Source organism: Acipenser ruthenus, chromosome 49 (assembly GCF_902713425.1).
Source record: "Acipenser ruthenus chromosome 49, fAciRut3.2 maternal haplotype, whole genome shotgun sequence".
Lineage (NCBI taxonomy): Eukaryota > Metazoa > Chordata > Actinopteri > Acipenseriformes > Acipenseridae > Acipenser > Acipenser ruthenus.
This window is the reverse complement of record NC_081237.1, coordinates 3010393-3022066: the sequence shown is the minus strand read 5'-3', so window position 1 is coordinate 3022066 and position 11674 is coordinate 3010393. Positions and strand designations below refer to the sequence as shown.

The following is an 11674-nucleotide window of genomic DNA, read 5'->3' as shown; positions in this document are numbered from 1 at the left end:
ATGCCCTTAGTTTCACATGTTCCCTATAGGCATCTTTCTTTCGCACCGTTTTAAAGAGAGAGCCAGTAAATTCCTGACAGAGGGCCGAATGGCAGGGTAATTGGTTCAGTGTCCAGCATTGTTAGCAGTCCTTATAGACTGTGGATGCGTCATGTATTATTGGGAGGTTTGAGTGTTTTTAATTATTTGTTTCCATGAGCCCCAGGACCTCTCTGTGAGTGACTGTCTCTGTTGTGGCAGTGAGTCATTGTGTCCTGGTCTGAACTTGTGAATTATATACAGCATTCCTGGCATCGGGCACAATTAGTATCAACATGGGATATGTTGTTAAGACTGGTATCATATCTGATGTTGTACCAGTTATGACAGATACTATTACAAAAAGCCATTTCTGGTGCACAGTGAAGAGTAAATGTCCCGATGCTGTATATGGGTTGCACACGTTTTTACAGCTTTTTCCTTTTAGGACTTCTCATGTATTTATTTTTTTTCCTTCAGAATATTTTTTCTTTTTTAATATTTTACCTAAAATCTAAAAAAAAAACAGCCTCCACACAATTTGTGGGTCAGGGTTGAGGTGCGCTCTCTCTCTCTCTCTCTCTCTCTCTCTCTCTCTCTCTCTCTCTCTCTCTCTCTCTCTCTCTCTCTCTGAATCCCCTTATTTTGCACCCTGTGTATATCTTTCCTTTTTACACAATCACACTTTGATCACACTCAACAGCTAAACAGTTCTCAAGCCAGAAACAAATGGTTGTGAAATTCCTGGCACTTGATTGAACAGACTGTCCAGGGTTTGAGTCTCTTCGCATGTCCCTGTTTTTCCAGCTCATCTGTTGAAAGGAGCTGAACACAGAGAGCGCTGCAGCGAGGAACCCCCTGTGAGTGAGTGAGCGAGTGTCTGACCAGGAGCCATGGCTGCATTCAGACAGGAGAGCGTGGACGAGTACTACGAGATGGGAGAGGAGCTGGGCAGGTGACAGAACACTTTTAAAGGCTTTAAAAGGCTTCTTTTTACCTTGAAGATAATATTCTCTGAAGTCCCTTGTATCCCCAGGTGCCCGTACATACATAAGTCACAGCTGCATTTCGACATATTTAAAGAGAATAGCATACCTGATTTTTGTCGAGGGCATGCAATTATAGTATCTAAATCAGGGGATCTGGCTGTCACACTAACATTTTTACATATACAGAGAACCACTTATTCAAAGGGATACGTGAGTGTTTCTGACATACTTGTCGAACAAAGGGTTTCATTTGATTAACCTGTATCTGCCAGTGCAATGTGTCATATTAACTCTGTTAGCCCCACCTAGTCTATATAGATATATCACTGGTGTTCTGTTACTCGAATGAGAGCAGGGGGCTGGCTGTGTAGAAAGGCTACATTGTCACATGATTGGAATTGGAATAGGAAAGCCGTTCAGTCCGAGCACTTGGAATTCTCCAGACAAGTTCAAAGCAGCGGTTGTGAATTTCCCAAACCGAACCCGACGTATGCATACAATTCCAAACGGAACGATACCGAAAAAAAAGATCAAACCCAACCCGAAGCGAATTTGTTTTGTACGATGAAAAAGCGTCGGCAGACTCGACACAAAGCTAGCGGCATTTTCAGGAGCTCATCAATCTGCTGCTTGTAGATGGTTCATATTAACATCCCTTCATAATTAATAGAGTAACATGAATCAACAGTTATGAGAAGACGTACCTGATTGATTGTGACTGCCCTCAGTAGAGATATCCGCCTCTTCATACTTAGTCCTTTGCTAGTACTAGCAGACACACACAAACACTCCACCTGCGTACCCCATTAAATGACTCTGTGTAGACCGCCTAACAAACGTAATAATGATGCCAAACTGACTAAAAAAGTCAAATGCAAAAGTATTGAAAGAAAATAAAAGGTTAGTGGAGGCCCTGAACCATTGTGAAGCTGGAAAAGAAGTGAAGGGATGCTGCGGACAGGTAGCTGGAAGCGGCTTTAATGAGATGCTTCTGTGAGCCGGTCAGTTTATATTTAAGGGAGCTTCATTTACTGTGCATGTGTTGAAATGAGTTGTATTTGCCTGATTACTTTGTTGCTACGTTGTTGGCATATTGATCAAATTCAAGTGGAAGGGCCTTATCCATGCAGTCCTATGTATTCTAGTACCAGGCTGTAATAAACCAGCACACTAATTGAGAACTCTGCGTGTGTTTTTGGGGAGCTGGTGGCAGGCCTGAGTTCCAGCTTTAGTTTTTTGCTGACCTAAATCTAGGTTACATTTTAAATTAGAAGTGATTCCTCATCAGAAACTATTTCAAATGCTGCCAAACATCTGTCACTTTAAATAATTGCAATTTCAAAAACCACAAGCTGCAGTTCTACTCAGATGTGAGTTGCTTGTGATTCAGCCCCTTACAAATGGCCACGTGGACAATGGGGGTACCAGCAAAATAATAAATACAATGTAATGTCTCTTAATACATTATTGAATTATCTCTACGTTGTGTCTAATTGCATAACACACTGGTGTGAGCGATGCAGTAACACTGCATTGAGCTTATTTGTCACAGTATAAAACAAAATGTAAAAAAATGACACATGTGTAATAATGGTGTGCCCCGACCCCTTCGCTCTACAAATGCAGCTCAGTTTTTCAGTTTCGGTTTTACCGAAAACTGACTGAAAGTCCAAAACAGCTGAAAGAGTTGAAAAAAACTGAACTGATCATAACGACTTGCATCTGTAGTTCAAAACCAGGTAGATCAGTATTGGAGAAACAGAACCAAGAATGATTACTACATGCAACATAAACTAGTGAGGGAAATATAATAAGTAGAATTACATTTGAAGAAGAAGAAAGAGAACAGATTTTGAAGGTCTTCTGATCGTCTGATCTCGGTACAGTTAGTGACAAACTGGTGCACTAATCAAATCCAAGGAGACTGGCGCTGGGTGTGGACTGCATCTTGTTTGCATGTAACTATAGCATTGTTGCTGACTGATCAGGGGTATAATCTATGCAGCACATTCCATTGATTAAACAGAGCTTGGCAATTGGAGACAGATGACATTAATAATTTAGCTCTGTCACAATGGTTTTTAAGCTCAAAAGAACAGTCTGTACACTTACTCAGATTAGTACCTTTATATGGACAAACCCTCTTTTTCGGTCTGCTGTGAGGTATGACATCACCCTTTGACTATGTGTTTATTCCCTGTCTCTGGCATGCACTTGGCTGAGGATCTGAAGGTTGTGTTTCGAAAGAGTAAACAGGTTATGTAATGGGATCCAAGGTCAGTTTAAAAGGATCCTTTTGGTGCCCAGTCTGGTTCTAATTAGATTTTCCAGCATAACAAGCATGGAAGTGACGTGCATCCTCTGCCATGGCTGAAAATAGAGTAACATGAAAAACTGATCTGTCCACTATCCACATCTAAACATTTAAGTTTGATAACAGACATCCTTCGGATGAGAAATAAAACCGAGGTCCTGTTGTAAGTGCAGCAGCAGCGGTTGTTGATGCATAGTTCACCCCCTAGTCTCTATAAGTCACTTTGGATAAAAGCGTCTGCTAAATGACTAATTAATAATAATATATCCCCAGAAAGTTTTCTAAAGAATGTCCTTACCAAGTTTCCAAACAAGCGGTTGTCTATGCAAAAGGCTTGAAACCCGCACTAGCTCTGCACACAGTCCTGCATTTCAGTGCTTCCCTTGTTTGGGTGTATTATTGAACTTACCGAGTTCAAGGAGTTTGAATGATCAAGCCCCTGATAAAACTGCTGTGAACTGATCCCTCTTATCACAGCATGCAAAACACCTGAGTCTGTACCATTAAATCGTGTCTCCTGATCAATTCAGTAATATTCTTAATACAGGATTGTTATGGTGCCTAGGACTGAGTGCCAGGCTGTTTAAAACCATGTAAACATATCTAGGTCATTTGATCTATAACCCCTTTATCATTTCTCGGCTTCTGTCCACAGCGGTCAGTTTGCCATCGTTCGGAAGTGCCGTGAGAGGAGCACAGGAAACGAGTACGCAGGCAAGTTCATCAAGAAGCGCCGCCTGTCCTCGAGCCGGCGCGGAGTGAGCCGGGAGGAGATCGAGCGCGAGGTGAACATCCTGCGGGAGATCCAGCACCCCAACATCATCACGCTGCACGACATCTTCGAGAACAAGACCGACGTCATTCTGATCCTGGAGCTGGTGTCCGGGGGCGAGCTCTTCGACTTCCTGGCTGAGAAAGAGTCCCTGACGGAGGAGGAAGCCACCCAGTTCCTGAAGCAGATCCTCGACGGAGTCCACTACCTGCATTCCAAGAGCATCGCGCACTTCGACCTCAAGGTGAGAGCCCCCCGCGCAGCCCTTGGGGGTTCATCTTCTCCTGCTGGGGAGCCTGGCCAGGGAACCAGCTTGATACTTTTATTTCCATTAAATCATTTTTAATTATGTAGAAAAGGAATTATGGCGTTGGCTCCCCCGTGTTAACCTTTTAACTGTTCTCCTGGTTGTATACTGTGAGTTTGTTTAGGATCCTAAATACATAAACAGTGAAAAAGCAAACATTCCAATAAAGCAAGGAGATGACAAACGTTCCATACAAGGTAAACACTGGCTGACCTGCTGCCAGATCTTTACATACCGCGTTCAGACGAAGTCGTTGGAAACTACAAGAACAGGAAAATGTATTTTTAGTCTTTTTTTCTTACTGCTTTATGCATGTCTTCTTTAGCCTGAAAACATCATGCTGCTGGATAAGAATGTCGCCAGTCCCCGAATCAAGCTCATCGACTTTGGGATTGCGCACCAGATCACGGCTGGCAACGAGTTCAAAAACATTTTTGGAACCCCAGAGTTTGTGGGTAAGTCCTTGTTCTCTTAATAAATAAGAACCTGGCTGTTTTATGTTTTATACTGTATTATAAAAAGGCTTTAATTCCACACTTGCTCATGAGACTCCTCAGTTGTATTTAGAGTGATGATTGTACCGGACCACTTGCTTATATATGTGAAAGATTTGAACGAGTCGCTGCAGTGGTAGAATGACACAGGTTGGTGTGTTTTGTTTCCACTAATCTTCGTCACACCATTCTGCAGCTCCAGAGATTGTGAACTATGAGCCTCTGGGATTAGAAGCAGACATGTGGTGAGTTTATTGAAGCTTTTAAATGAAATGATTTATCTCAGAACTCGCTTTCCTTTCATCTAGATCACTTGCCCCTATTTTTCCATATACTTATCAAAAAACTGAAAAAAATTGTAATGTATGACATTTTGAAACATTTTGGTACTTTATTTTATTACATGATTTTAAATAAAAGATCTAAATTATATTATATAGTTTATTTTTTATTTTTTTTATTATGTCTCAATCCTAAAATTCAAAGTGATACAAAACCTTTGGCCATAGCTGTAGAAAAGTGTAAGTCCTATATTGTCTTGCCTCTAACCACAAGGCCACAACACCTCTCTATACAAAGTCTGATCTGACAGTCTCCAAATCATTACTGTTCTGCAGATCTAATTATTATCTTTACTGAAGTGTCTGGTCTTGTTGGCACTCCCCAGAGTTTCCTTCGTTGGGTTTAAGTGCATGTGATTTTTCTAATTGTTTTTCACATTAGTGTAAATGTATGTATGTATGTATGTATGTGTGTGTGTGTGTTGCATTGTTAATGTATATGTTTGTGTGTGTTGCATTGTAAAGGTATATGTATGTTCTCAAGCTGCTGCAGTGTAAAGCAGGATTTTGACAGGTTTCTTTCTATTTCCTTGTAGGAGTATTGGAGTGATTACCTATATCCTGTAAGTATTAACTAACATCCCTGAGCCTTGGGTACAAACATCAGAGCCCTATAGATTCTCAATTTCCAGTCGATCACACTTTGCAAATCAGTTTACATTGTTACTGTAGTAATGTTGAGCAAATTAAAACAGGTTTTTAATTTGCTCAACAACATTACATCACAGGGCAGCAGTGTGGAGTAGTGGTTAGGGCTCTGGACTCTTGACCAGAGGGTCGTGGGTTCAGTCCCCGGTGGGTACACTGCTGCTGTACCCTTGAGCAAGGTACTTTACCTAGATTGCTGCAGTAAAAAAACCCAACTGTATAAATGGGTAATTGTATGTAAAAATAATGTGGTATCTTGTAACAATTGTAAGTCGCCCTGGATAAGGGCGTCAGCTAAGAAATAAATAATAATAATAATAATAATAATATTAGCGGGCGTCTTAACCACAAGCCGGGCTCGTCTGCATTCGTGGTTATAGAGCTTTTAACCTCCTCTCACCGAAACAGAATCAGTGACGACACTGCACACACTGACCGCTACATTAGTTTATAAAGATCTTCATGTATAACGCTCAAAATGAGCAACATTTGCCCTTTATAATACAGCGTGGCCAAAAATGGTTTTGTGTTGTAACTGAGTGGCTTCTCCTTGTTGCTTCAGGCTGAGCGGTGCCTCCCCCTTCCTGGGGGAAACAAAGCAGGAGACCCTGACTAACATCTCTGCTGTGAACTACGACTTCGATGAGGAATACTTTGTGCACACCAGCGAGCTGGCCAAGGACTTCATCCGCAGACTGCTGGTCAAGGACCCCAAGTAAGGAGCCGACTGGGGCCAAAACACTCGTATAATGTGTAGAACCAAAAATGTATAGAATATTTCAGCACATGCACACTGTAGGGGGTGTATCAAGATCTGCAGATCATTATGTGTGTGTAAAACTTAAATCACTGATTGTTCTTTGCATGTGGATGAGTAGAGAACTTTATAGTGCTGTCAATACAACCAATAAACGGATCATAAATGATACATCAGAATGAGATCTGTCTTTACACACCTATGTGGAGCTTCAGCCGCCACCCCCAAGACTCAAAATCTGCTTTAAAATGATATTTCATTGCCATATTTTTTCAGGAAGAGAATGACAATTGAGGACAGTCTACAGCATCCATGGATTAAGGTGAGGTTTACATCATACCTCGAACTTCAAGTGTCTTCAACAGTTGAGTTTTACAGTCAACTCTGCATAAAGCACTGCCTGCTTTATTAGGGTCCTCATTCAATAAGTGGATACATTAAGCACCTATCGTGTGCGTCTGTCTGTCACGCTGTACACAGTGAACACGATGACTGCCTTGAATCATCATTTATCATAATGAAAAGGAATTGCTTTTGAAAAAAAATCCTGAATTGCTAAAGTGGTTTAAATGACCTGTCTTCTTTCAAAACTCTGATTTTCCATTTTCAAAACTAGGAAATTCGTTGGTAAGCCTAGTAAATAATGAGCTAAGCAGGAAAGAGAATAGAGAATGATGTAACCTAATATGTCGTGGGTCATCTTGTGCAGTTTGGGGGTGAGGACCACAAAGCCGAGTTATATCTGATCAAACTATGTGAAACTATTTCTGTTATAATAAGAGTTAACACAAACAGAGATTGCAGTCTGGACTGTACACAGGATGCTCAGGGTGTAATTGAATTTATAACAGAGGTAATAGGTGTCTGAAAAATAAATTATAATGATATAATCTCTCTCTCTCTCTCTCTCTCTCTCTCTCTCTCTCTCTCTCTCTCTCTCTCTCTCTCTCTCTCTCTCTGCGCAGGTGATCAAGCGACGGAACGTGCGCAAGGAGGACAGTGACAAGAAGCCGGAGAGGCGCAGGCTCAAGACCACGCGGCTGAAGGAATACACCATCAAGTCTCACTCCAGCATGCCTCCCAACAACACCTACGTGAACTTCGAGCGCTTCTCCAAGGTGCTGGAGGAGATCGCAGTGGCCGAAGACGGGCTGCGAGAGCTGGAGCGGAACAAGTTGTCCTGCCAGGAAGACATCGCTGCCCTGCTGTCCATCTACGAGGAGAAGGAAAGCTGGTACAAGGAGGAGAACGAGAGCATTGAGGGGGATCTGGGGCAGATCAGGCTGGAGCTGCAGCGCACAGAGGCCCAGAGGAGACAGAGCCAGGAGGAGGTGCGAGCGGCCCTGCTCTCCGCCAACGCACTCAAGAGGCGCTTCGGCCGCCTGGAGAACAGATTCGAGGTGCTGGCCGAGCAGGTGGCCTCCGAGATGAAGTGGGTAGAGGAGCTGGTGCTCTCCATCGAGCAGGAGAAGAGGCAGGGCACAAGCATGCGCTGAGAGTGACCGATTTAAATAGATATGCACTCACACACACACACACACCCACACACACACACACACACGCATGCATGCACCTGCAACACAGCAGTGCTCCTGTTTATATAGTGCACAAGGAGTTGAGAATGCCGCTCTTAATTGTTATGTAGACGCAGAACCCTATGCAATAGAATCGCAAAGTTACGAACCAAACCAAACTTGAAACAGGACTCCTGCTGGGAATTGTGAATCCAGTCCACATATATGAAATCATTGGGAATATTGCAGTCTTCAGAGTTACAGACAACCTTCATTCCTGGTGCGTTCGTAACTTTGAGGTTCTATTGCAAAGCTAAAATGTTGCCTTCAGGTGGATTTCATGTTATTTTATTTTACTGTAACATGTTTGTGTCCTCTGGTAAGCTGTTGCAGAGTCAGAAACATCTGAAATATTACTGTAAAGTCTTTTTTTTTTTTAACTTGTGTGTTGCCTGAAAACGGCATGTGAATGCAGGGTTACATGTTTTTGGCGTTCTGCATATTTCTAAATGTTTTCAGTCGTTAGGTGTTTGTGGAGAGTGGAAACTCTATTCCAAAAAAGTACTTCTCTGTTTTTTTGTAATGGTTTTCCTACAGGGGTTATTGTTGAGCTACTGACAAGTTTAGTTTTAAATAGGATCTCTTATCCCATATTGTATCCTTACAGCAGATCCTGATAATACGCTTACAGCTTCTATTTTAAAGAATAGTTAATAATGATGTAACAAGTCAGGATTTAGCATTTCTTCACTGTTGGGGTGAAGCTAAGTGCCTGGGAGACGGAGGGTTAGAAGGGCGTTTACTACTTGTGTTTTGTTGTTTTTATGGTAGATGCAATGATTCTTAGGTTATGTGGTGGAATGTTGAGCACATTGGAACGCGGTGCTGGAATTGGGTTTGTGGTGGAATGTTGGAACGCGGTGCTGGAATTGGGTTTGTGGTGGAATGTTGAGCACATTGGAACGCGGTGCTGGAATTGGGTTTGTGGTGGAATGTTGAGCACATTGGAACGCGGTGCTGGAATTGGGTTTGTGGTGGAATGTTGAGCACATTGGAACGCGGTGCTGGAATTGGGTTTGTGGTGGAATGTTGAGCACATTGGAACGCGGTGCTGGAATTGGGTTTGTGGTGGAATGTTGAGCACATTGGAACGCGGTGCTGGAATTGGGTTTGTGGTGGAATGTTGAGCACATTGGAACGCGGTGCTGGAATTGGGTTTGTTTTAATGAGTGTTTCTGACCTTAATGTGTGAATTCATCCTCTCTGTGGTGGGATAGCCAAAATAGCATGTGCCAATGCTTGAATTATTTTGAGCGTTAATGTGATTAAAGTCTATACTGTGCAGGTCCCTGGGATTGTAGCATTGATAACCAGGTGGTCCGTGTGCATAGTTCTAGCTGTACCCTTACTGTCACTGCTTTAATAATGCTGTTTGCTACTGTGATACCAGCTCCTGATAACCTGGCTCTGTTACATTAGCAACATATTTAGGATGAAGAAGACATTGGGGTACTTTGAGCTGCTGATGCCCGAATCTTTAAAAACAAGTTACTCAACCACTTCACAGCTGAAGTACAATCCTAGGAAAAAAGAAATGCAGTAATTAGTGTCATTAATAACAAGACTGAGGATGTGCAAAATTAATCAAAATGTTATTAAACCGTGCATATTGCCAAACATAATGGTGGGAGGGAATGTCGCTCCTATGTGAGGTGATGAGTGAAGTAAAGCAAAGCTGGGTGAGCAGTGAAAGTGTTTTATAAGAATGCACGGCGCAGACTCCGTGTATGAGCTCTTTACAGCTGTATTAATAGCATGATGATGATGGTGGGGACCACACACAGCACATCGTTTCAGTGGCACTGAACTGCTCTTGCTGTTACAGTGTGGACTTGCTGCTGATCAGTGGTGTTTTAACAGAACTCATGTGTTTGTGTTGCAGAATGGGTTCACAGTTTCTTTTTTTATGTCTTAATACAATTCAAACACTGATTTGGGGTTAATTAAAATGAATTGCATAACCTTAAACAATCGCCAAACATGCATTGTAACAGTGTGGTCACACAGTCCTACAGTATTCTAGACCTACTTGTGTTTGTAAGAAGTGCCATTGGAGGGGGGATTTCTTATTTTCCCAAAATAAAAGACTTCTGAAGAGTGGAGAAGATCTGATGGTGGCTTGGATTAGTTTTGCAGCCACGAGAACAGACAGTTCTTCTTCTTAGGTTTTATCCAGCGCAGCTGACAGCAATAAACGGGCATAAAAAAATAAGCTAACATTAATGGCATTAAGGTGTATTTAAACATTGCTGTAGAGGAACAGTACTGGGAATGAAAGGGTTAATAACACCTATGAATAATACTAATATGGAAAAGCCTTAGCAATGTTTCCAAGTGTGTTGATATTTGCCAAGCAGTATAGTTTATATGTTTATATATATATTTTTCATTGACACAGTCTGGAAGAAAAGTGTGGTGCTCTTGCAATAAGAATTGTTATTAAGATAATGTGATTGTATTCCAGTCCCCATATCTTGTGCAGTCAGTTGAAAGCTGCTTTTGCACGTGACAGAGCGTAGCGAGGACTGGCGGGTACGTGGAGGGTGATCTGCTAAGGAGCGCACTGTCTCCAGCGGGTTTGTAATGTTTTTAAGTACTGTAGAACTGAAAGCCATGCAAAACAGCAATGCTGCGCACATTGTGATTAACCCCGGATTTCTGGAAGAAACGCCAAATGATATGCATGAACTTCACTCAGCTTTTTTGGAAACGTCTCTTGATCTGCTGCCTTGTTGTTTTTGAAAACTTCTACATCATTCCTTTTGTAAAACCTTTTCTACCATTCCTTTGTTCAAGACAATATTTGTCATTTTCATTTATTTGCAAATTAGTGTATGCTCATATGCTTGTTTAAGAATACTGTTATATTTATGCATTTTTTTTTTAAAAGTATAGCCTAGGTATTGAATCCCAAAGTTTTTACAAATAAAATGAACACAAAACGAAAGTTGTGGTATTTTGATTTGCATGAGCAGCGATTCCCTGCTGAATCTAGCATGTGAAATGACCTGTCAAAGGGGTCAACCGCAATATTTCAGATTACTTCATAGAACAGAAGTAACAAGAATTTGATACACAAGAGTGTGGCACCAGACAAGTTAATTTTTGCAAATATACCCTATGCTAATAGCATTCCATAGTAAATATTTTATTTAGCAAAGTCCAATCTTAGTCCAAAGTCCAATCTGGGATCATTTCAGTAAAAATAATACTTTGCAGCAACAATATACCTATATACGCCAGAGCAATATTGGATTGAAAAAGGCTGAAGATGATTATATATATATATATATATATATATATATATATATATATATATATATATATATATATATAAATATAAATTATTCAAGTAGAATGACCCAGACCTGAAGGAGATAGCCATCCGCAAACAGTTTTTACAGGTTTTTTATAACTACATTTATGATTTTCATTCTAGTAATAATAATAATAATAATAA

At 41.2% G+C, this 11674-nt stretch overlaps 1 protein-coding gene across 1 annotated transcript in view; it reads left to right on the top strand.

The window, feature by feature from the left end:
- The window catches only part of LOC117401478 (death-associated protein kinase 3-like), a 12332-nt gene extending 1171 nt beyond the window's left edge, over positions 1 to 11161 (top strand). Inside the window, exons 2-9 of the mRNA XM_059014905.1 lie at positions 826 to 973; positions 3977 to 4337; positions 4726 to 4855; positions 5091 to 5139; positions 5772 to 5798; positions 6446 to 6598; positions 6917 to 6962; positions 7606 to 11161. Coding sequence (XP_058870888.1) covers positions 912 to 973; positions 3977 to 4337; positions 4726 to 4855; positions 5091 to 5139; positions 5772 to 5798; positions 6446 to 6598; positions 6917 to 6962; positions 7606 to 8136 — 1359 coding nt within the window. The 5' untranslated portion in view covers positions 826 to 911 and the 3' untranslated portion in view covers positions 8137 to 11161. The remainder of the gene's footprint in view (positions 1 to 825; positions 974 to 3976; positions 4338 to 4725; positions 4856 to 5090; positions 5140 to 5771; positions 5799 to 6445; positions 6599 to 6916; positions 6963 to 7605) is intronic.
- The last annotated feature ends 513 nt before the right edge of the window (positions 11162 to 11674 follow it).